This window comes from Rhinolophus hipposideros (assembly GCF_964194185.1).
Source record: "Rhinolophus hipposideros genome assembly, chromosome: 2".
NCBI classification, from domain to species: domain Eukaryota; kingdom Metazoa; phylum Chordata; class Mammalia; order Chiroptera; family Rhinolophidae; genus Rhinolophus; species Rhinolophus hipposideros.
The window spans coordinates 39273768-39296965 of NC_138048.1; the positions used below are offsets into that span (position 1 = coordinate 39273768).

General features: G+C 37.8%; 1 protein-coding gene across 1 annotated transcript in view; it reads left to right on the forward strand.

Moving 5' to 3' along the window:
- Window positions 1-22374, forward strand: part of NECTIN3 (nectin cell adhesion molecule 3) — a 116266-nt gene extending 93892 nt beyond the window's left edge. Inside the window, exons 8-9 of the mRNA XM_081076673.1 lie at window positions 20185-20247; window positions 21074-22374. Coding sequence (XP_080932799.1) covers window positions 20185-20247; window positions 21074-21253 — 243 coding nt within the window. The 3' untranslated portion in view covers window positions 21254-22374. The remainder of the gene's footprint in view (window positions 1-20184; window positions 20248-21073) is intronic.
- The last annotated feature ends 824 nt before the right edge of the window (window positions 22375-23198 follow it).

Consider the following 23198-nt stretch of genomic DNA (forward strand, 5'->3'; position numbering starts at 1 on the left):
CTGAGAAATCCACTTATATCATTATAGGGGTTCCCTTGTTTAAGAGAAATTCTTCCTCCTTTGCTGATTTTAAAATTCTTTCTTTGTCTTTTATTTGAGATAGTTTTATTATAATGTGACTTGGAGGAAATTGTTTTGAATTGAAATTATGGGGTGACTTATTATCTTCATGAACTGGGATGTCCAAATCTCCCCAGGTTTGGGAAGTTCTTAGCCATTATTTCTTTAAATAAGTGTTCTGCCTCTTTCTCTGCCCCTTTCTCTCCAGTGAGACCTCAGGAATGGATAGATTGTTTTTCTTAATGGTGTCCCATAAATCCTATAAGTAAGCCCGGTAATATAGGCCAGTGACTAGAGATACAGAGTGAATATGGGCCCACAAGCAGCTGTGGGGGCCTTGACTGTCAGTGTGTACTTTGTAACTGCCGGGTCTTGCCACAGGCCAGTGATGGGTATAAATCAGTGGTAAGCAAATGCACAGCTTTAGGGACTAGCTCCCAGTACATGCGTTATGGTGAGAGTCTGGGATAGTTGCTAGTGAAGAGGATCCTGGGCTGCAATGGGATTAGGGAGGGGAGGGAATGGGGAAGGACTCAGGTGGCTTGTGGTCTGTAAACACAAATACCTTAGAGTGAAAACTGATAAAATCTGCAGTGGTCCCATGCAGCTGTTTGGCTGTTGTTTTCTTCAGTGATGAAAGTTACTGGGGTCGTCTGCAGAGCTGGTCACTGGGGAACTATGGTTGCTCCCAGTGCATGGCTGATATTGGTCACCCCTGTTCTTTTTTCTTGTTTCTAGCTGTCTCTATATAACTCAGCTTTGCTGTTCTCTGGGTGGGTTGAAACCAAAGTGGAGTCTTCCTGTGGTGTCCCAAAAGGCTGAGGAAGCTGGTTGTTTTCCCCACCCTCCCTTTCCAGCAAGGGGAACTCTTACTAGCTGGAAAGTTCCTCTGGTTGAGCAGTGCTGGCCTGGAGGATGGGATGATGCAGGCAAAATGAAGCTGTTCTTCCTTCCCCTTTCATGTAGTTATTCTCAGTTATTTTTATTCCACTGTTCCGCTGAAGTTTCTCAGGACTCCTGAGCTCTTCCAGAGCTGTTTTTGTTTGTGGATAGCTATCTAATTGTTGATCTTTGTGAGGGGACAGAGATTGGGCTCTCCTACTCTGCCATCTTAGTGATATCACTCCCCAAAATGCTTCATGTTTTTAAATCAAAATTTGGCATCAAGCATGATATTGTTAATAAGCATTTTTTTCCTCTAGCAAATTGTGCTCTAGGCTAAGTAAAATGCACTGTCACAGAAAGTTAGTAGATTATAATCATGGTTAGCAGAGCATATTTTAAAGTTGTTTATGATGATTCCATTTACTTAATTTCTAGGGTCTAATATGAAGATATCACTTCTCCATTGAAATCTTCAACAATAGGTACATATGACTAGATACTGGAAAGTTATCTAAAATCTTGAAATAAGAATTGGGAAATCAGCTTTACATTTAGCGGCAGTGATTAGTTTGTGCAAACAAATTTTGATACACATGGAAGCATATCTATTAGATGAATTCCTAAAAAGTGAAAATTAATGGGTATATGGGTTTTCATTTTGATGGCTGTTGCAAAAACATTTATACTTTATACCAATATACACTGCTACCAACAGTGCATGAGAGAAAATCATGTCTTTTAGTTCCTTTATTAACTAATTCTGCATTTAACAAAATTGCTGCTATCCTACGATAAGGCCCTAAAAGCTATGCTGGTAAGTTGAAAGTGTTCTCATGCATCCACTTTTTCCTCTCTCCAAAGAGTCAGCTCTTATCCACTGATTGGATAAGTTTGGCTATTTATATAGTAAATGAAACCCTCTTTCTTAAAAACTTTTTTCTTCCTTCCTTTATTTAATGTTAAATAACAAATTCCCTACTCTTCTTTATTGGGCATAGGGATGGATAAAGGTTTTGAAAGGTAGAAGGAGGTAGGAGTGAGTAGGTGGGAAATAGGTTTATGAAAGGACGTTAAAAGCGTTCATTGAATTATTGTATTGTGAATACTACCTATTATTTATTGAGCATTACTTATGTGCCAGACACTGTTGTAGATATTTCACATGAACTATCTCATTTAATCCTTACAGTCACCTTCTCAAGTAGGAATTCCTGTATTCCTTATTCTATAGATGAGGAAACTAAGGCTTTGAGGGATTGATTTCTCCAAGGTCATTTCTATAAAGGGCTTCTAGGTTTGGGCTCTTCTATGTCTTGTTGCCTACTGACTGAGAGAATATTTGTAACACTAATTAGAGCTTACATTTATTTGGCATGTGTTAAATGCAAAGCATTTTCTTAAGTGTTTTGTATTAACACATGCAGTCCTTATAACCTTGTGAGGTACATGCTAGCATTATCCTTAGCTTCCAGATGAGCAAACTGAAGCTCAGAGTATTAAGTAACATTACCAGTGTCGCCCAGCTACAAGAGCCAAGGTTAGAACCCAGGCAGGCTAGCTCGAAAGTCCACACTGTATTGCAAATACTGGGAAAGATCTCTGGCTTGGGTGTCAAAAAATGTGTATCTGGATTTGTATCTGTGTGTGTATCTGTGTCCCAGCTCTGTCATGAGTGAATCCTCAGAGAAATCTCTTTACCTCCCTGGAACTCTGTTCCCTCATATGTGAAAGAAGGGCATTTGTTTCCAAATATTTCCTGAGGTCCTCTTGCACTAACGTTTTACAATTCCTCGCATGGAAAGGGCTAAACAAATCTGTTGCTTTGGATCCATCAGTTATTAAGAACAGTCTTAGACTTAAGTAGCTGTTATCCCACAGCCTCTGGGATCGTACCCAGAAGATGTTCAGTGGCTGCGATTTAATACATCACCCTTTCCCAACACATCAGGTACCTTTGCATCTGGGTAGAACAGGACTCCGTACCAGTGTGTATTGCCATTTGAAAGCTATTTATAAGGAGATGTCACATGACCCCTCTGCACATATGGGTGGAACCTCAAAAAAAACTCTAAAATTAAAAACAGTTGAAATATATGTATGTATGTCATCTCCTGGTAAGTTAAAAAAAAGTTCAACTACAATGTGAAGTGCATGTATTTTCTCAGAACAACTCACTTTGTCATCCAGCTTGCCCTGTTAAAGGTCTGTTGCACAGATTTGTAGCCAAGTACTTGAGGTAGGATTTTTTTCCCCAACATTTCACAAAATAGGGAAACATTCAGGCATTTTGTTGGCATTAGCCCTGTAAATATTTGGAGCCTTCTCTTTTCGTTTTGAACTGAACACATATAACTAAAATGGTATTATAAAACGAATAGAGAGCTTTGTACTGTTATACCTCCTCCTCCTTCTGGATATTTGTCATATTTTATGACTTTTCTCCATGAGTTCTATGAGTAGATTTTAAACCCTATAATCTTAGTGGTGATCTGTTCCCCTTGTGTGTGTGGCAGCTGCTTCCTTTGTTCTCTTTCTCCCTTATCCTAGCGCCTCGCGCCACCATTCTCCACCCCAGCTACACATGCACTCATGCATGAGCGCACATGCACACCTACACATCAGGTATCCCTCGGGCCCTGGTCACTTTGATGCAGAAGTCTAAACGGTGCTAAGTTAAAATACATATTCATACATGAACATGAGCTTGGAATGTTGTAATTCTAGATGAGAAAAGCTGGAAATAAAAGTAAGATCCTTTCCAACTCACTTCTACACATTTAAAGGATCTAAAGTTAACCAGGGTTCTGTGTCACAGAAAAGAAATTTGTATTCCCTAGCTTCCTTATATATTTGTTTTTAAAAATTTATATTTCCCGAAATCATACTAAATATAAGATGGTATAGTATTCAAAATTGATTTTAGCAGGAAAAAATTAAAGTGGGTCTTTACATTCAGTTATTGGACATGTTAAGCAATAAAACTTTCATCCTTAATGGTGGCTGTTAGAGAATCCTCCAGCCACAAATAGTTGTCAGGAGGATACTTTTCCGGGTGGCCTGTTTCTTGGGTCTGCCACGTACCACGCACATTTGTTGGAGGCCTCATATGTTCTGCAAACACAGTAGAGCACCTAGACTTACTGGGAAATCCTGCACAAGTCTTTCCAAGAACTTTTATCTCTTCTATCGATATTGCTTGTAAACTAAAAGTGAGATTCTAGCAAAGCACTCTCAGTTTCTTTGGAGGAAAAATGATAGACAATTTGTGCAGCTTTTGAATCCGCTTACATTGGCTATGTTTTTCCCCTCTTCTTCATTACATAGAAATGCAACATTAAAAAACAACAACAAACAGATTACGATCAAAAGCAAACATTATGCCTTTTCCTTTAACACACAGATGGTGCTCATTCTCTTTGATGTGTTACCCATTCTGGTCTGTTAGGAAAGCATGACACGTCTTCCAAGTGTATGCCACTCTTCTTTAGTACAACATGCTTCATCTCTGAACAGGAAGGTTTATTTCTGAACCTCCAGCTGCTCCCCATCTTCACGGGAGCAGCAGTATTTTCCTCCATGTGATAACATTTAACCCCTCCCATTTTGTTGCATCTTGTCATTTTCAGGCCTTGGGCAACTTTTCTTCCTCCTTGATCTTTCATCTATAATCATGCATGATGCTTTCAATCAGAATTCCTTGGTTCAACTCGGATTCTTCTTCATCATTTATTGGGGCGCAAATGTCTGACCCAGTTTTTTCAATGAATAGCAGCCCTGTCTCTTGTACTCCTCCCAACCTCACAATTGGTTCAGTGTCTGTAACATGAGCTGCTCACTCACTAGGCCGGGGGTTTTACAGTCTTTGTCAGCTCTTCAAGATTCGCTTGCCCTATAATATAATAAACTCCCTCCTACAATTGAGTTGGTATTTCTTTCTCCTTTCATTGTGCTTTTGAAAAAATCTATGTTCTGTTTTCCTGGATGGAATGTGATTGTTCTCACGATTCAACTCAATCGATCTATAGTAATAATCTCTGCTGTTATCCACACTCATTCTTTTCACAGACAAGTATACCTCTGTCCCATAAACTTCTAATGAAGCATGTGGCCTGCATGTATTTCTTTTTTCCTCGTATTCTCACTTTTTGTATATGCTTGCAGAATGCTCACACTTGATTTTCGTCTATTGGTGTTTTCTGCCTTCTCTTATTTCCCCTTTTCTGTTCCCAACTATTGGTAGTAAAACGCTGGGTATCTTGCCCTCTGAGGACCTAGCCACACTTATCATATCATCCTCATCCTCATCCTCATCATCCAGTCACATTAGTGTCTGCCAGGCCTGCTTTCATCGTGTTGCTCTTGAGACTTGGGACTCTCTGCCTGGTGCTCTGTGAGCTCACCCCACCATACCTAACTCAGTACGCTCCATTTGGTCCCACGAGTGCTACCACCGCACCAATAACGTGTGGGTGCTCACTAATACTGTGTAATCTTTACCTCTTCAGGCCATATCTTGATTGCTCTAGCCTCTTAACTCTTGTCATTCCAATGATATGTATTAGAGATCCACACTCTGTTACTTACATTTCCAAAAATCTCTAAGCATCTAAAGATTTTCCTCATTTTGCACCAAAATCTGACCTGAATTGTTGACTCTCATGAAGTTACATATAGCCATTACTTTCTTAATGTAGGTGGATACTCATATTTTCCACTGCAGAAATATTTATATTTATATTAAATATTTATATGCTTGATTGTGGGGTTCTGTACCAGACCCTGCTGGGGATGTTTTATAAATATATGGAATAAGTACCCATCACCCTTCTAAACATCTGAAAATTCTGAATTTCAAGATACGTCTCTTCCTAAAAGTTTCAGGTAAGAAATTGTGGATCTGTAGTGATTTGGGCATATAATCAGCTTAGTCCAGGAGATGGTTATATATCTATAGTGTGCTGGGTAGTATGACAGAAAAAAAAAGGAAAAGCATAAGACAAGCTCCCCACGTTTAAGGAGATTGTGTTCAAACTGCCTTGCTTTGTTGTTTAAATGTAAGATAAGCCACATGACACAAAATTGTAAACTCCTGGAGATCGGAGTCCATGAGTTCTTTCATACTGCTTTGGTAGAGTATTAACTAATGATGAGCTTATTTCAGAGTAGAGACTGTTGCTTTCCAGTCCATGAGTTCTTTCATACTGCTTTGGTAGAGTATTAACTAATGATGAGCTTATTTCAGAGTAGGGACTGTTGCTTTCCAGTCCATTTAGAGAAGACTTCAGTTCACCTCTGTAGAGCTCAGTTCTCATAGACAGCAGAAAAAATTCCCATCAGATCTCAAGCCAGATATCCCAGGCATGGTGCCACTTCTCATAAACACTACGTCAGAACTAACTAACTCCATGGGACTGAGGAAAGAAAAGACTGCTGCTGCTTCAGTGACACCTTCTGATGGCTCCTTGGGTCTGATCAGTTCCAGCCAGGGTCACCTACGGCCTTGGGCTGTTCCATCTTGAGCAGGGAGTAGATCACTTATGACCTTAAATACTGTTAATATTTAATTAATGTAAATACTTTTTGAGTTGGTATTTTTAAATTTGATTTACTCTCTCTACTGTTTCTCCCCAAGTCCACATTTAGTTCTTTGTTTCAAACAGTGGAAATGCTCGTGCCATAATAGAGTGACGCCTTGCACTATCAAGTGAAGGAATGTCATCTTGCAGTGACATTTACGAATCCCAAACTAAATAGATAACCTGTTACTTGTAGTTGTTAGCCTGTTTTCGGGGCAGGTACAAAATAGCCAAGTTCTGTTTGGCCATTTAAATTATGTGTGCACAAAGATAAAATGTTATCTTAGCTGTTGTTTACTTTTAGCAAGCCATGTTTCTTGCCTCATAGAAGAGTAGCATCCAGTAAGAAAATATTACTATGTAAACATTCAATACTGACACTGTAGGGTAAGTGGAGGACATAGAAAAGATCTGGACTCATTTTATTAGCTAAGCAACATATCTCCATGCGAGGAGTCCCCTCCTCTTGCATCCCCTGCTTCACTTTCCTCCTGAAACCACAGGTTGTGATAGCTTCCTTCTAATCCTTGACACGTCCAGTTGTGCTAAACACATGCGCTTGGATTCCAGCTCAAGGTGCTTTTGTGCAGGTCACTTAAGACTTTAGTGCTTGTGTGCAGGGAAATGCCATACTGCAATTACAGTTACTTCTCTAATTCAAATAAAATTGCCTACTTTAGGTTTAATATTTATAAAATGGGTGTCTCTGAAGGTTAATACTAGCTTTCCATAGCACGTTATTTCTCTTTCTGTCCCCCCTTCTTTACTGTTATTAGATTTTCTTCCTTCAGGAGGAGAAATAGTGTATGTTACCTATATTTTCTTTTTTCCTTTCAGGAAAATGGTGAAAAATACCATTTAATTAAATTTAAGACCCCAAAGAAAAATACATGTAATTATGAATTAAACATGTTCAAGAGATTCTTATCCGGTTTATGAGATAGTAACCATTAAGCAGTTACACCCTCAATAGAGAAAGTAGATTATTTATGGGAAATGATTTCTGTATTATGTAACCTCTCAATAGGCAGGAATACAAGGGTAATGGTGTTCCGCATTTAATATATTGCTTTTTGTTTCACAATCTAAAATAGTTTCAGTACTGAAGATTTGAGGAGGCTCTTTGTAGTTTTTTTTTTTTTAAATCCTTTTTGCCAAGCATAACATAAATTATTAACCACACAGAAATTTTTACCAGAGTATCTTTTCAGTGCCACGAGTTAAAGGAAATTAGAAGCTGGATTAAATATGAGATTTGGGAAGGCCTGCATTAATGATTTCTAGAGAGGAATTAGAGTTTTTATTTTAGCATGTGAAATTTTGACCATTACGATATGTAAGCCAGAAATGGGATGATGTTTACTCTGAAAAGACAACTTTTCACAAGGTATTATATTTCAGCGTGATGGATAATATCTCTGTGCTTAGTGGCGTGGGGTGCAATACTCTGCCTGATACAGAAAAGGCAATTAACATCTTCTATGAGGGCATTTGGGTGTGTGGGTGAAATTACATTAACAGCTCTGAATTGAAGGTTTACCTTGTGGGCAGTTTTGGAGATAAAGTGGTATGAGTGCGTAATCTGGTCCAGCATTCGTGCTAGGGGTTGAAGAGCAAAGATGACCATTCTGACAAGGACACCATAGCAGTCTGGTGTTACAATGTACAAGTATTTATTAGTCATGGAAAATAGCACGTATGAATGCATAATCATTTGAATTGCGCCAGGGAAATGGGTAGGATTTATAATTGGGGACATCCTAGCATTGTATGTGAGTGTCTAGTTTGCCTACAAATTATTTTCCATCACCTTTATCATCTGTCTGCTTTAATTAGATATTTTGCTTTGCATACATATTACAATTTAAGTGAAGTATCACTTTCTTGTATATTTTAATGTAAGGATGAAGTGAGACCAAAACCAAGATAAGAAATTTCATTAAAATGTATCACATCAAATTTCACTTTGAAAAATTAAAATCTAGAATGTATACTCAGTAGAAGTAATGAAATTTATTTACCAGTGATAAGAAGCAACACTGACTTCCTTTCGGATAAGATAACATTTTAAACAACAACTAGGCTGTTATAATTCTGTAGTGACTTAAGAAAAATTCAGTGCTATATTGTAGGATAAAATGTCCAATATTCTTCTGTCTTGTAAATAAATCTTGTGACTTACGCCTACATTTGGAACTTGCCATGAGGACATTCTGTGGTCCTTACTTCTTTTCAATCTTTTGCCTCATTTCAATCTTTAATATTATAAATTTGGGTACTGGACATTGCATTTTAAAGTACTAATTATATCTGCATAGTATAAACAAACAATAAAACAAGAGTGGAAAATGTTCGCTAAACTAATTTTTCAAAGTATTATAGCAAATGACCATAGGCTGGGGCAGATAAACACACACACACACACACACACACACACACACACACACACACAAAACAAACGAACAACAGAAAAAACTCCAAAAGTCTGAGAGTTTCAGACTGCTCAAAGAAAGCCTTGCATTTGTTTTCGTTTATATTTTTTAAATTTTTATTAAATTTATTGGGGTGACATTTATTAGTAAAATTACATAGATTTCAAGTGTACAATTCTATAACGTATCATCTATATATCACATTGTGTGGTCACCACCCAGAGTCAGTTCTCCTTCCATCACCATATATTTGACCCCCTTTAACTTCTTTTACCATCCCCTCCCCCCAACCCTCTGGTAACCACTAAACTGTTGTCCGTGTCTATGATTGTTTGTTTGTCTTGTTCATTTTTTTGCTTTCAGTTTTATATCCCACATATGAGAGAAGTCATATGGTTCTCAAGGTTTCTGTCTGACTTATTTCACTTAGCATGATAATCTCAAGATCCATCCATGTTGTCACAAATGGCAGCATTTCATCTTATGACCAAGTAGTGTACCATTGTGTATGAGTATATATCCCACATCTTCTTTATCTAATCATCTCTTGAAGGACACTTTGGTTGTTTCCATGTCTAGGCCACCATGAATAATGCTGCAGTGAACATTGGGGTACATATATCTTTATGAATAAATGTTTTCAGCTTTTGGGGGTAGATACCCAGGAGAGGGATTGCTTGACTAAAGGAAAACAAATGCGGTCAGAGCATTTGACCGCATTTGTTTTCCTTTAGTTCAGGCTGGAGCCCAAGCAGGAGATGAAGTAGCTGAGGCCATAGTTTCTATTTGACCAGTTCAGGTGAAAATAACCCAGAGCAGGGGCAAAGCTGGCAAGTACTGAACATCACCAGTCTTTCCTCTCGGTTTTAGGCCCTATTCTCCTTTCAAAAGCTCATTGTCTCCCTGCTTTTCAGTCCCTTTCTTCAGTCAAGCTAAGAACAGACAGGATATACTCAAGGTGTAGGCAGTCTTGTGTGATGGTGTAAGATACAGACTTTGGAATTACGTAAATATGAATTTGAATCTTAGCTCTTATGAATTTGGGAACATTGCTTCATCTCTCTAATCCTTAGTTTCCTCATTTTTATTATAGGAACAGTAATAAAATTACCTCAATGAGATAGTATAAGAATATGAGCACATGTAATGCGTTTTGTACAATGCCTACCTTAAGGGGCAGGGAGTAGGAGAAGAATGTGGTTCTTAAGTTAGGGATTCAGACCCCAAGGTTTCTAGTCCAACTAGTACAGGTTTCCCAACATGCTCTAGCATCCACGACCTCTGTGGGGACCACTGATTGAGAGTCAGAACAGATCCTGTGCATGGAGAGTAAGTACATCACCAAGTGTTTATTGAATGTCTACTCCGTGATAGCACCATATAAAGTTTTGGGGGAACCTCCCTGTCAACCTTGTAGGGGGTCAACAGGAAAGGATTTATAGGATAGAATGCATGCACAGAAGATATAAGGGAACCTTACTTTCCAGACATTGAGAAGGAGGACTTGTAAGCAAATAAATCTCAAGTCTTGGGGAATAAGATCAGACAGACTTTATACATTTAACCTGTATAAAATGTGTAGTAGCAATCTGCATTTATCATGATTGTAGATACTAGAGAACTAAGAATTAACTAAAAATTAATTTAAAAAAACTTCTAAATTTAAAACAAAAAGATTGATTAAGACTGCACCCCCTTTGACATTCATACAGTATACTTCACAGGCTTTTGAGAAATCCTACATTCCAAAATACCTTTTTTTTTTTTTTAACCCAGAGTTAAGAATAATAAAGACACCTTGAAAGATGGGTATTGAGCAGTTGCTAAACTCATTAATGAGCTAAATAATTACCCCATTACAGAAACCTCCTGGGTCTTGATTCAGATTTGTCTCAACAAAATTACAAATCACTGTCTGTCATAACCTTTCTAAACTCACTCATGAATGGTTAAAACCAGCAATGTTAAATCTGTGAATGCTAAGGATCTACTATAATAATAAGGGACATTCATGTGAATGGCTTACCCGTACAAGTAATTATCGTGGAGAACAGTAACAATTATGTATCTCATTAAACAAGTGCCTAATTCATGTTATAAACCTGGCTTGCTTAGAACACAGTCTGTATAGTTTTTGTTCATGCAACACGGTCAGATGTTCTCATGACTATTAAAACAGTGAAAGGGAAAATTGACCTTTGGTTCATAGTTTGAATAATGTTTTATAAATTCATTCAGAGGTTCTTAGTAGACAGGAATGTAATATCCTTTCTGCCTTGAGGAATCCATCCAATGTGAATTATGTATGGTAGCCATTTCTGTATGTGTTACTCCTTTAGTGTGGTGAAGTCATCTCTGTAGATTAGGAACTTAGTCTCTAGAACACAAATAAGCAATTGGATACTATAGCTCAGAAACTCCTATATCAAAAACAATCTATTACAAACTATTTATTGAGAATTTTACTATGTACTTGTATCATGCCAGATTCTGGACTGTCAGTGATTACTCATTCACCTCCACGTGCATGGTCCTCCACAATTGAATAACTATGATAAAATGGAAAGATACAGTTTTTTAAAAACTCAACTTTACAGAGATACAATTTACATAACATATGCCCTATTTTAAGTATACATTTGAAGGCTTTGCAAATACACACATTAACCTAACCACTACCCCAAATCTAGAACCTTTCTATAACCTGTAAAATTCCTTGTTACACCCTCTACCACTGCCACTCCACCACATACTTTCTGCCACAGGCAATCACTAATGTGATTTCTATCGCAATATATTAGTTATGCCTTTTTTTAAAAAAAAATCACATAAAAGGGATCATAGTGTGCTCTTTTGTGTCCAATTTCTTTTGCTCAGCATAATGTTTGAGATTCATGTTGCATGAATAAATTTCCTTTCATTGCTGAGTAGTATCCCGTTTTATGAATATACCCTAATTTGTTTATTCATTCAACTGTTGAGGGATATTTTGGTTTAAGGTTTTGGAATATTATGAATAAAAATCTTTAATTTCTGTTTTTGTAATATCTTTGTCTGGTTTTGATATCAGGGTGATGCTAATCTCTTAAAACAAGTTCCGAAGTGTTCTCTTTTATCTCGTTTGCAGAAAGAATTTAAGGGTAATATTAGTCCTTTAAATAGTTAATAGAATTTACTGGTAATTCCACCTGGACCTGGAGTTTCTCTGTGGAAAGGATTTCAATTGTGCATTTCAAGATATTTGTCCATTTCATCTAGGTTATCAAAATTTATTGGCCTCAAATTTTTCATAACACATCTTTTTTGTCCTTTTAATTTATCTGAGAGTAGTAGTAATGTCATCATTTTTATTTTGATATTGGTTTGCATTTTCTTTTTTTTTCTCATTAGGGCTTTTCTAATTTTATTAATCTTCTCAAAGAACCAACTTTTGGTTCCATTAAGTTTGTTCAATGTCCATTTATTTGTTGACTTTTTACTCTATTTCTTTCTACTATTTTTGGATTTAATTTGCTTTTTTTTTCACATTTTTAAAAAAGCTTAGATCATTAATTTGAAATCTTTCTTCTCTTGTAATACAATCATTTAAAGCTATAAATGTTTCTTTAAGCACTTCTTTGTTTGAAATACCACAAAATTTGATATGTTATGATTTTATTATCATTCAGTTCAAAATATTTTCTAGCTTCTCTTGTTATTTCTTTGGCTATTGAGTTATTTAAAATACATTGTTTAATTTCCAAACATTTTGCAGTTTTGCAAATATGTTTTTGTTATCGATTTCTCACTAATTCTGTTATAATTAGAAAATGCATCAGTAGGATTTCAATCCTTTGAAATATATTGGGACTTCTTTTATTATCCAACATATGGTCTATCTTATTGAATATTCCATGTGCGTACAAACAAATGTATATTCTGTTGTTGAATATAGTATTCTAGAAATGTCAATTAGGTCATGTTGGTTGATAGCATTTTTCAAGTCTTCTTTATACATAATGAAGACATTTCTATCAATTACTGAAAGAGTAGTGTTAATTCCAACCATATTTGTGAATGTGTCTATTTCTCCTTTCCGGTCTGTCTCTTATTTATGTTTTGTATCTCTCTTGATGGGTACCTACACATTTAAGATCGCTATGTCATCTTGATAAGTTGATTTTTTTTTTCATTATAAAGATTATTCTTTAGTTCCAGTAATTTCCCTTTTCCTGAAATCACTTTGTTACTAATATACCTGCACCGGGTCTTTAAACTTTTTTTTATTATCCATGTTTTCATGGTATATGTTTTTACATCGTCTTAATTTTAACTTATCTATATCTTTATATTTGTAATGTATTTCACATAGATAACATCTAGTTGAGTATTGGTTTTTTGTCCCAGTCTGAAAATACCCCTCTTTGGTTGCTATATTAATCTGTTCTTATTTAATATTCTTATTGCTATAGTTGGACTTAAGTTCACCATCTTATTTGTTTTCTGTTTGTCCCATCAGTTCTTTGTTCCTTTTACCCTCATTTCCTGCCTTCTTTTAAATTAACTGAGTACTTTTAGTATTTTTTTATTTCTTCTATTGAATTATTAACTGTACCTTTTTGTTTTACTTTTTTAATGATCTCTAGGTAGTTTAGCATGTGCATTTTTAACTTATTACTATCTACCTTACTATATATGTATCATGTATCATATAAGAACTTTATGTATCATATAAGAACTTAACATACTTCAACTTCCTCCCTCCCTTATTATTCTTATATATTTTATTTATTCATGTTATAAGCCTGTCAATGCATTCTTATTATTTTTGTTTTGAACTGTAATATATCTCTATAAAAATTTTAAAATTCATGAAGTTTTGTTTGAAATCAGTTTTTATCAACCTGTGGAACTTTCCTGTAGCATTATTTATGGTACAAGTTTGCTGACAACAACTTCTCTTAGCTTTTGTTTGTCTGAAAATTTCTTTATTTTACTTTCATTTTTGACTATTTTTGTGGAATATGAAATTCTAGTTTGACTTTGTTTTTTCACTCATCACTTTAAAGTTGTAGTTTTATTTTCTAGCTTTGTGTTTTTGTTGTTATTGATGGTGGGGTTTTTTGTTTGTTTTTTCTGGTAAGAAGCCAGTGATAGTTCTTTACTTCTCTGTATATACTGTATATTATTTTTCTCTTTGGCTACATCTTGGATTTTCTTTATCATTAGTTTTCAGGACTTTGATTTTGAAATATATTGGCATAGTTGTATGTTTACCCTCCTAGAGTTTATTGAGCTTCTTAGAATTATAGGTTTATATTTTTCATCAAATTTGGAAAATTTTAACAACTCTTCAAATGTTTTTTCCTTTCCTTCTGTGATTCTAATTATAAAAATGGTAGATTTCTTGATATTATCCCAAAGATTACTATGGTGTTTTTTTTTCAGCCTTTTCCCCTTTTTTTCTGTATGAATATTTTCTGTCTTTACTCGTAAGTGCACTGATCTTTTTTAGTGTCTATTAGGGCCATGCAGGTGACTTTTTCATCTCAGATATTATATTTTTTCTGTTCTAGAAGTTATCTTTGGTTCTTTTTCATAGTTTTCAAGTCTCATATCATGGGCATATTATCCTTTTTATTATTAAACATATTTAGTATAATGGATGTTCTAAAGTTCTTGTTTACTAATCCCATCATATTTGTCATTTCTGGGTTTGTTTGTATTTACTTTTTTTTCATGTTCAATACATATCAATTCGACTCTGGACATTGTGTTATGCTGGCAATTATTTGACTTTTGCTATCATTCCTTAATAAGAATTGAGTTATTTTCTGAAAGTCAGTGAATTTACTTTAAGATCAACTTGATCTTTTGGAAGCTGGTTTTTAAGGTTTGTTATTGTGGTTCTAGAATAGTCCTCTAGAGCTACACTATCCTTACTCCTAAGGTATGACCCTGGGGTCTCTGCTTAATGTCTCACATGCTCTGTGAGATTCTTCTTCACTTCGGTACCCGTCCCACAGATCACAGCCACCCCAGCTTGCCTGAACGGTCCCACAGATCACAGCCACCCCAGCTTGCCTGAACGGTCCCACAGATCACAGCCACCCCAGCTTGCCTGAACGCTGAACTCTTTATCTCCACAGGTCAGCAAGACCCTGTGTTCTTATTGGATTTTCCTCTTCCCGAATCAGCAGAAAAGTCAAGGTTGTCAGAAGATTACTGCGTGCATGCAGGAGTGTGCATGCTTGTGTGTGTGTGCGCATGTGTGTGTCCCATTCTCTGAGATCCCAGTGCTGTACCGCACAGTCGTCAGTGTCTGAAAACTGTTGTTTCATATATTTTGTCCAGTTTTCTAGTAATATATGGCAGGAGGGCTAGTCTGGTATTAGTTCTCCATCATGACTAGAAGCAGAAGCAAAAATGTATCACTTGTCAGTATAAGGAAGAAACATTAGGGCAAGGTAATGTCAATAGGATGAAACCCTTTTTAAAAGCTTTATGGAGACACGATCAGAAGAGAGAGAATGCCAACAGATTTATTGCATCTTGTAGAAAATAAACCAGGAAAACAGTGCAGGTCGTGAAACAAGTACTCAGCTCAGAGAAAATTACTGGGTGTCCTGTGACCCAGCAATTCCAGAAACTTAACCTATTTAGAGTTCACTGGAATGTAATTTCAACATGAATCCTAGATATGAATCTGAAGTTCTGATGCAGTGGGGGAAAATGAAACAGGGTTCCCCTGCTTACCAGTGGAATTGAGAGAATAATAAAAGCACAAATAGAAGCAAACTAAAAAGGAAAGATTCATAGAAATGTTGTATTATCTAGGATTCAGCGTTTCTTGACAGGCATGAGGGCAATGTATAGTAATTTTCTCCACCCCTTAGATTTCATGCAGAATCAAAGTAATTAAGTAATATACTTATTATTCATACATTCTTCATATCACCTATACTCTGAGATTCTCTGTCTCCATAAAAAATAGTGTTGGCATGTTAAAATATTTGGTTATGTCTGATGTGACAGTGGAAAGTTACTCAAGGATGTGACAGGGAAGCTTAGCAAATGCTTGAATTGGAAAGGCAGCAGTGGAGGAGAGACCAGTTACACCTAGGTGTGAGGTTGTAGGGCACTGAGTATATCTTCACTCATTGAAATGGAGGTAAGATGGATGGCCCTTCAGCAGGTAACGAGTTTTAGGTATCTTTTCAAGCTGAGGTTTTGAGAGGTAAGTTAAGGACCTTTTAGAATTTAAGACGTTGAAGTTTTATAGGTATTATCTTTCATTTCTCTCAAGATGAAATCATGAAACAAGATAGAAGACCAAAAAAAGAACTCAGAGTTGGTAGTAGTTATAATGGGTCCAAGTGGACACTACCAGAGAAGAGTATCCACAATTATTGTAGACCTCCTGACAATAGCAACTTGAAATTTTGGTTCTGTCATTACTGAAGATAAGTCTTAAAAACTCTGCAAGCTCTCATTATGGAATTTTAAAATACTATCTATCTGGAAACAGGTTAAAATATAGTACATAGTAAAGAGTGAAGGTTTTGGCTTATTTTTGAGCCAGAGAAGGTGAAATATTTATTAAGATAACATATACTAAAACTTGAAAAACTAGTGTTGTTAGCACCTTGGAAATCAGGAATGTAAGTCTATATGACGTTAGTAAATCAGGAAAATGAATACGGGTTGTAGCGCAATAGAAATTGCTGCCAGATAGTATATACATGTAAGTAGGGAAACCAAAATATGTATTAGAGATTCAGAGTAACCCAAGGCTTTCTAGGAAAAAAAAAAGCAAGAATAGTGGAATAATATATGCAATGCAGTTAAAGTATTATAGATTAATTCATTGCCTATGTATTAAGCACCAAATACATGTGAGATATTATGCATGCCATTTGGCTATACACTCTGGTCATTAACTTCTTTAAAAAATCAGAACATGCAGTATTTCAAATAGTTTGTGGACTAGCAGAAAAAGACTATATGGACCCACCCACCATTACATTAAATGAAGTTCCTTACTTGTGAGAAATTGGATGGCCACACAATGTAGAGACAAACACAACATGCCTTTCCATAGCCCTTGATTCCTAAGCAGGGAGGGTGGTGTGCATCCCTGGGAGGTGTGGGGCTCCTGTCTATAGAAACAATTTGATTAAATATTGTATTACAAAAGTCAAAATCCACGGGCTCATGGAGGTGTAGTAATGTATGAATGAAGGTCTACAATATTGGATAGAGAAGAGGAACTTAGGCGTTTGCTTATTGTCCATGTGAAGATTGTTCGTGGTGCCCAGATACCATTTTTTCCTATTCAGGTCTAGGAACTCTTTCTTCTTGTCTTTTCTCGTCAAAGTTACTACTTCCAGCTAGTTGTGTATCTCCTACCATGAGAAAAAGGTAGCAATGCTGTTATTACTCATAAAGTCATGGCTTTTTGAAATCTCTTTGTATTGAAACAAAATAGACAGATTTTCCTGCCTCTAATTCCCCAGTACTATTAAATTAATACAGGTTATATTGTTACTCATGAGTGTGTCCTCTATGAATACTGGCTTCTAAGGACCTAAAGGTGGTTAATGTGTTTCGTTGGTAATGGCCAAACACAGATCTTAGAGTGTTCAGGGAAAGTGTGAATGACAATTTATTTTCTGGTCACGTTACGTTTACCATTAGGAATTTTATAGCATAACAATAGAACAACGTATATTCCAATCAAGTCTTCTCTTGAACTCTTGCTCTCTTTCAGTATTGCCTGTACTTCTGCTTTACACACAGTGCCTCCAGCACGAGAGAGCCTCTTGGTTTTTCTACAGAGGAGCGTCTAATAACCCTGCCTCTTGTCAAATTAGATACAGCTGTGATGTAGAGTGATTTCTCAGTGACCTATTAATGGAAGGTGAACAGCAACAGGGATAATCTAAATCAGCAAATAAACAAAAGAAAATACTAATTTTAATTTTAGGTTGTTTTTTTTCTAAGCCTATTTTCCTTGAGCCAGAACCAGGTACATAATTTGTGATGCTTAGTGCAAAGTGAAAATGCAGGGCCCTTGATCAAATATATGGTGATGGAAGGAGAACTGACTCTGGGTGGTGAACACACAATGGGATTTATAGACGATGTAATACAGAATTGTACACCTGAAATCTATGTAAATTTACTAACAATTGTCACCCCAATAAATTTAATTTAAAAAAAATAAATTAAAAAAAAAAAAGAAAAAAGAAAAAGAAAATGCAGGGCCCCTAGTTTTAAAATTAAAAATGTCCAGATGGTAAGACTAGGTACCTAGATCAGGGATAAGTGAGGGGATTGGCCTCATGAGATGTGTCCTCCAGCCACCTGCCAGGTATGACATGAAGCAGAGGGGCATACAGTCCTGACCCCAGGCCCCTGCAGGGACAAAGGACAGCAGCGGTCACTGGACGGGGGGGGGGGGGACAAGGAGGGGAAGGTATTGGGCAGGAGGATATGGGGTGGGAGGGTCTAGAACAAAACAAAACACAAGCTGCAGGAGGCAGGACTCCCTTAAGCTGAGGCTACAAGTCCCTGAAGCATGGTCCATTGTCCCGTTAGACCACTTACAAAACATATTCACAAGGAAATTAAGAAATCTAAAATGGCAACCACAGAGTTACATTAAACTCCAAAGTGGGACCCTTGTGAGCGCTAGGTCATTCGTCCATGAAGCTGGCCCTACTTGGACTTTTATGTACGGTCAACATCAACTGGTCATGTGGAAAGCACATTAGACTCCTGCAGAACACAACAGGGGGAACAAATTTGTCACATCATGTATAACTTGGATAATCCTGACGTGGGATATCAAGAATTGGTAGTTTAGATTTCAGTAATTTCATTGGTTAACTGTTGACCTCTTAGTATTTCTAGAACCACAGGGTAGGGTGTGGGGATGGAGGAGGATGGCCAAGAAAGGCTGTGTTTCCTGGGCTTGAAAGATACGGACATCAGGAACTGTTAAACAGATGAAACATGATGTGTGCTCTAATGGAGATATGAACAAGAACAATAGGGAAACTGAGAATAAAGAAAGTAACTGGTGGGCAATGTGGAAAGCCTTGTCCGGGGGGCGCGGGGCAGACTTTAGTCAGGCCAAGATGGATGGGTAGTATTTCAATTACCAGAGACGACAGGACAGACCTTCCAGACCAAACAGATAGAATAAGAAGGGCAGTAAAATGGAGATCATGTTGATAGATACGCCTACATGCTGGACTTTCAGACATTCTTCTGTTGTATTTATTGAACATCTACTTTCCGGGCACTGAGCTGGAAGCAGGCCATAGGAGAGTATAGGATTAGGCAGCAGACCATTTTGTATCCCAGTCCGTTACTTCCCAGCCGTGTGGCTGCAGACAACTTACTTAACCCCTCTAAGCCTCAGTTTTAGTCATCTGTAAAATAAAGATATCCGTTTTATAGAATTATAGTGAAGATGAAATGAGATGTTTTTAAAATACTCAACCAGCACTCTCAATCTAGTGAAGGAGACGAGCGAATACACAGATAACTATGATAGGACATGCTATGAGAGCACAGAAAGGAGAGTGGCCATCGCTGCCTGAGGGTTTAGTAAGCACTAGGGTTCCCTGAAGAGGTGATGTTTGACAAAGGGGCTGAAGGCTAAAGGTGAGTTTGTATAAGGCAAGGGCAGCTGAGAAGGATCTTTCTTAGGGTTTGAAAATGATGAAACCTGTTTATGCTCTGGGTGGGGCCTGAGGCCAGGGAGTAGCTGCAGGAAGAAAAGGGTGACCATAAAAGACATATATAGATAAGGACAAAAAATAACCTTTCATTAGCACCCCAAACCAATTTTAGCTGATTCAAAAATAGCAGACTTCTCCACCGAGCAAAGATGAGAGAAAGCCTTCTGTGCCAGTTCTCCTTGAAGTAAGATGTAAACAAGTTTGCCTGAGAGTTTCTGCAGGAGAGATTCCATATATGGTGTTTTTTTTTTCTTCCAGAAGAAATCTGGAGCCAGGAGAGGGAGGGAACGAAGGAGGGAGGGGAAGAGAGAGAGAGAGAGGGAGAGCCTGTCAAGAAATGTACTTTTCCTGTCCTCATCTGGAACGTTTTGCTTAGTTGGCAGACATTTCACAAGACATGATTTGCTCTTTCAAAAAGGAGTCTTAGTGGTCTTGGTTGATGTGTTTTACCATGTGCTTGGTGCTTTAAAGGGCATGCCTTTTTCTCTCTTCTTCCTCCAGACTGAACATTTGCCTTTGCAGACTCAGTTCAAAGAAAGAGAAGCTGGCTGTCTGCAGCACTCTGTGAGTAATGCTGTCCTATTGTCGGGGTGTGCCCAGGTGGAGCCAGTGGCCACCGTGCTTATTAAAATATCATCTGATGTCTATGAAATTTCATTTTATTCACCTCTGCTCTCTATGTATCTGTAGTGTGATTTTGTAAAGTTCATGAGTTTGCTTATCCCTCTTAGAAGCAATCAAGTTTTATGAAACCAATAACCAGGTAGAGGGATCAGTACCAGAGTCATCAGAGCAGCATGTGGGGTTCATTTTATGTTGTCAGCTGTGACCCAAGGTCACGCAAGGAAGAAAGGTCAAGACAAGAGGGTAATTTTGATAGTGCTTCTTATTCTCAGTTGTGTTGGGCATAAGGTCCAATACCAGTTCATTTCGCTATGTCTCTTCCCTAACTCCCCACTGCTGAATCCTGAGGTTTCTTTTGGGGTTGGACTTTGTTTTGTTTTGGGTCGTTTGATTTAATTCTCTGTATATCCCATGCACTCATTTCGAGCTTGAGCCATGCCGAGGGACTCTTGAAGTCAAGCCTTGTTCTTCTCCAGTTTACCTTAACCGATCCTAAGTCCAAATTTCAAAACCCGAAACTGACTACAGTCCCCATTCATTAGTCACCATTTATTTAGGAGCTGCCACCAATCTTATTCAGGTATTGAAAGCAACAAATACCTGCAAAATGATAATCTGTTGAACTTTACCTTGCCATTCAGTGGTTTGTGAGATAAGCAATCAGGGACACGGAGGGTAATGAATTCTATCCTTGCCTGTTTTTACCACAGTGCTAGAAAAATACAAACAGCTGTTCCACTAATGTAAGCAATGTTTGAATTTTTAGAATGGAGGACATAGCAGGAGATTTGACTATGAAGATGAGAATCCAGTGGGGGTAGCTGGGCGTCAGCAGATGTACCCCCTTTACAATCAGATGTGCTACCAAGACCGAAGCTCTGGCCAACGTCATCAGAACGAGGACCCTGAGAGAGTCTACATCAACCCGCGAGAACATTACGTGTGACTTCCCTCTGGTTTCCAATGGGTGTTCTAACCAATGTCATTCTTAGATTGGGGAGAGAAACCCAGGTCAATAGTTATTATTTTATTCTCTCTCACATAAAACAATCCCAGTCTAAGCGTATCGCAAGTTGTGATGGACGCCTTGGAGCCAATAGCGAAGTTCTTTCTTTCATGAGTGTTTGCTTCACCACCAGCTGTGTTTGAGAACTTCACTATAGCTTTGTGCGTTTCTGTGGGGATGATGTTTAACTACTAACATTTGGCCTACAGTGGCACGTTCATTTAAAAGCAGAGCATCTGCTTGTGATGACAGCAGTGATTCTCCAGAAAGAAAGGCCCCAGCTGGGACCGTTCACCTCGCCGGGTCTCAGGCAGGCCAGCCTGTTCATCTGTAACTCGAAGGGGCAGAAAAAGGAGTTCAAAATCCATTTCACTAATTATTTAGCTGGGATTTGGCTTTTCCTGACATGGCTTCATATAGCTGCAATACCTGTGTACAAATAAGAAGCCTGAGGAAAGAGGCAATATTTCTTTTGTATCCAAAAAGCAACAACACAAGGCAGTTTAAACCTTCAAGCCTGTAGGCTTTAGACTCTTGTGATCCTGCCATGTATATGTTCCTTCGTGATCACCACGTGCCCGAGGATGCCCACTTTTTGCCTAGTCCACGTACTGACCTGCTCTTCCTTAGTAGGGTGCTCTCCAAGGCCCTTCTCCTGCCCTGTCACTGTTCCCACAGTTCTGTTCTTTCCTAGTCTATTTCCCACCTATTAAATTCTAAAAATCCTGTCTACATGGTGGATAGCCTTGAGCCTTTTCCTTCTTTTCTGTGGTATTGTATGTGATAGGCTCAGCTTTCACTACTGAAATTTCTTTCAAACGAATCCTATCCACACTGGCTTTCGCTCCCCTTTGCATTCTTCAGAGTACCTATTGTCCAGGTTTTATCTACCTCAGAAAAGCCTGCTGGAAAATCGTTGTGAAATAACTCCTGCTCTTAAAAGCCAGGTAGAAAATTTGAAAACTTAAAAAAAAAACAACAAAAAAAAAACACTTCAGTATGGCATACATGCTTAACACACATGTTGTCCTTCGCCTCCCCCCCCGCCACTTTACCTGATCAACAACAAGAAGAAAGAGATGCTAAGAAAAGTGCATAATATCGGGACTGCCTTACCAGTGTATCCTGCACCACTCTGGTGCCTGCCATTGTTTGTCTTGAGTTTTCTCCTTTTGCCAACTTTTCCTCGCTGAGATTCAAGGTAGTAATTAGAGTCAGGTGAGCAGAGGAGGGAGCACAGGTAGAAATGTCGATCACTCTCCCTCACATCGTAAGGAAAACATTCTTATATTGTGTGTTCTGGAAGATGAGAAGTACATCACGGATATAAAAAACATTACAGATTTGTCATGTATTAGGAAAGAGTGACATAAGCACTATGAGATAGTACCCATTTTCCCACCTAAGCTTCAAGGGAACAGGAGAAAACACAGATTTCTAAAGAGATACCAAAGATATGTTGAGATTCATGTTTTGCTGGCTCTAGTTCTTGTTTGGGTGTTTGTTTCCTTAGTGGCCACGCTTTGTCAGACAAATGTTCCTGTTGATCTACAGTACTAACACACTCCCTGCCTATTACCAGGTGACCAATGATTCTGGGAGAAAAGATGCTTAAATTCTAACTCAGTGCTTTAGCTAGGGAATTAGCAAGAAAAGTGATAGTTACATGGGTTCAAAGGGTAAATTCCACGGACCCTCATTGCTGGATCACTGTGCTACCTCAGAGCTAGTGTTTACTGCTCTTTGTAGCAGGCTGACACAGAAAGAAAATATTTGACTTTATTACTTGGAATCCCATTAGGAAGTTAGTGTAACTGAAGGTGTAGGAATCCTCGCAATTGTTTTCCAACAGAACAATGATTCTGGTTAGAGCTCTTCTTGACAA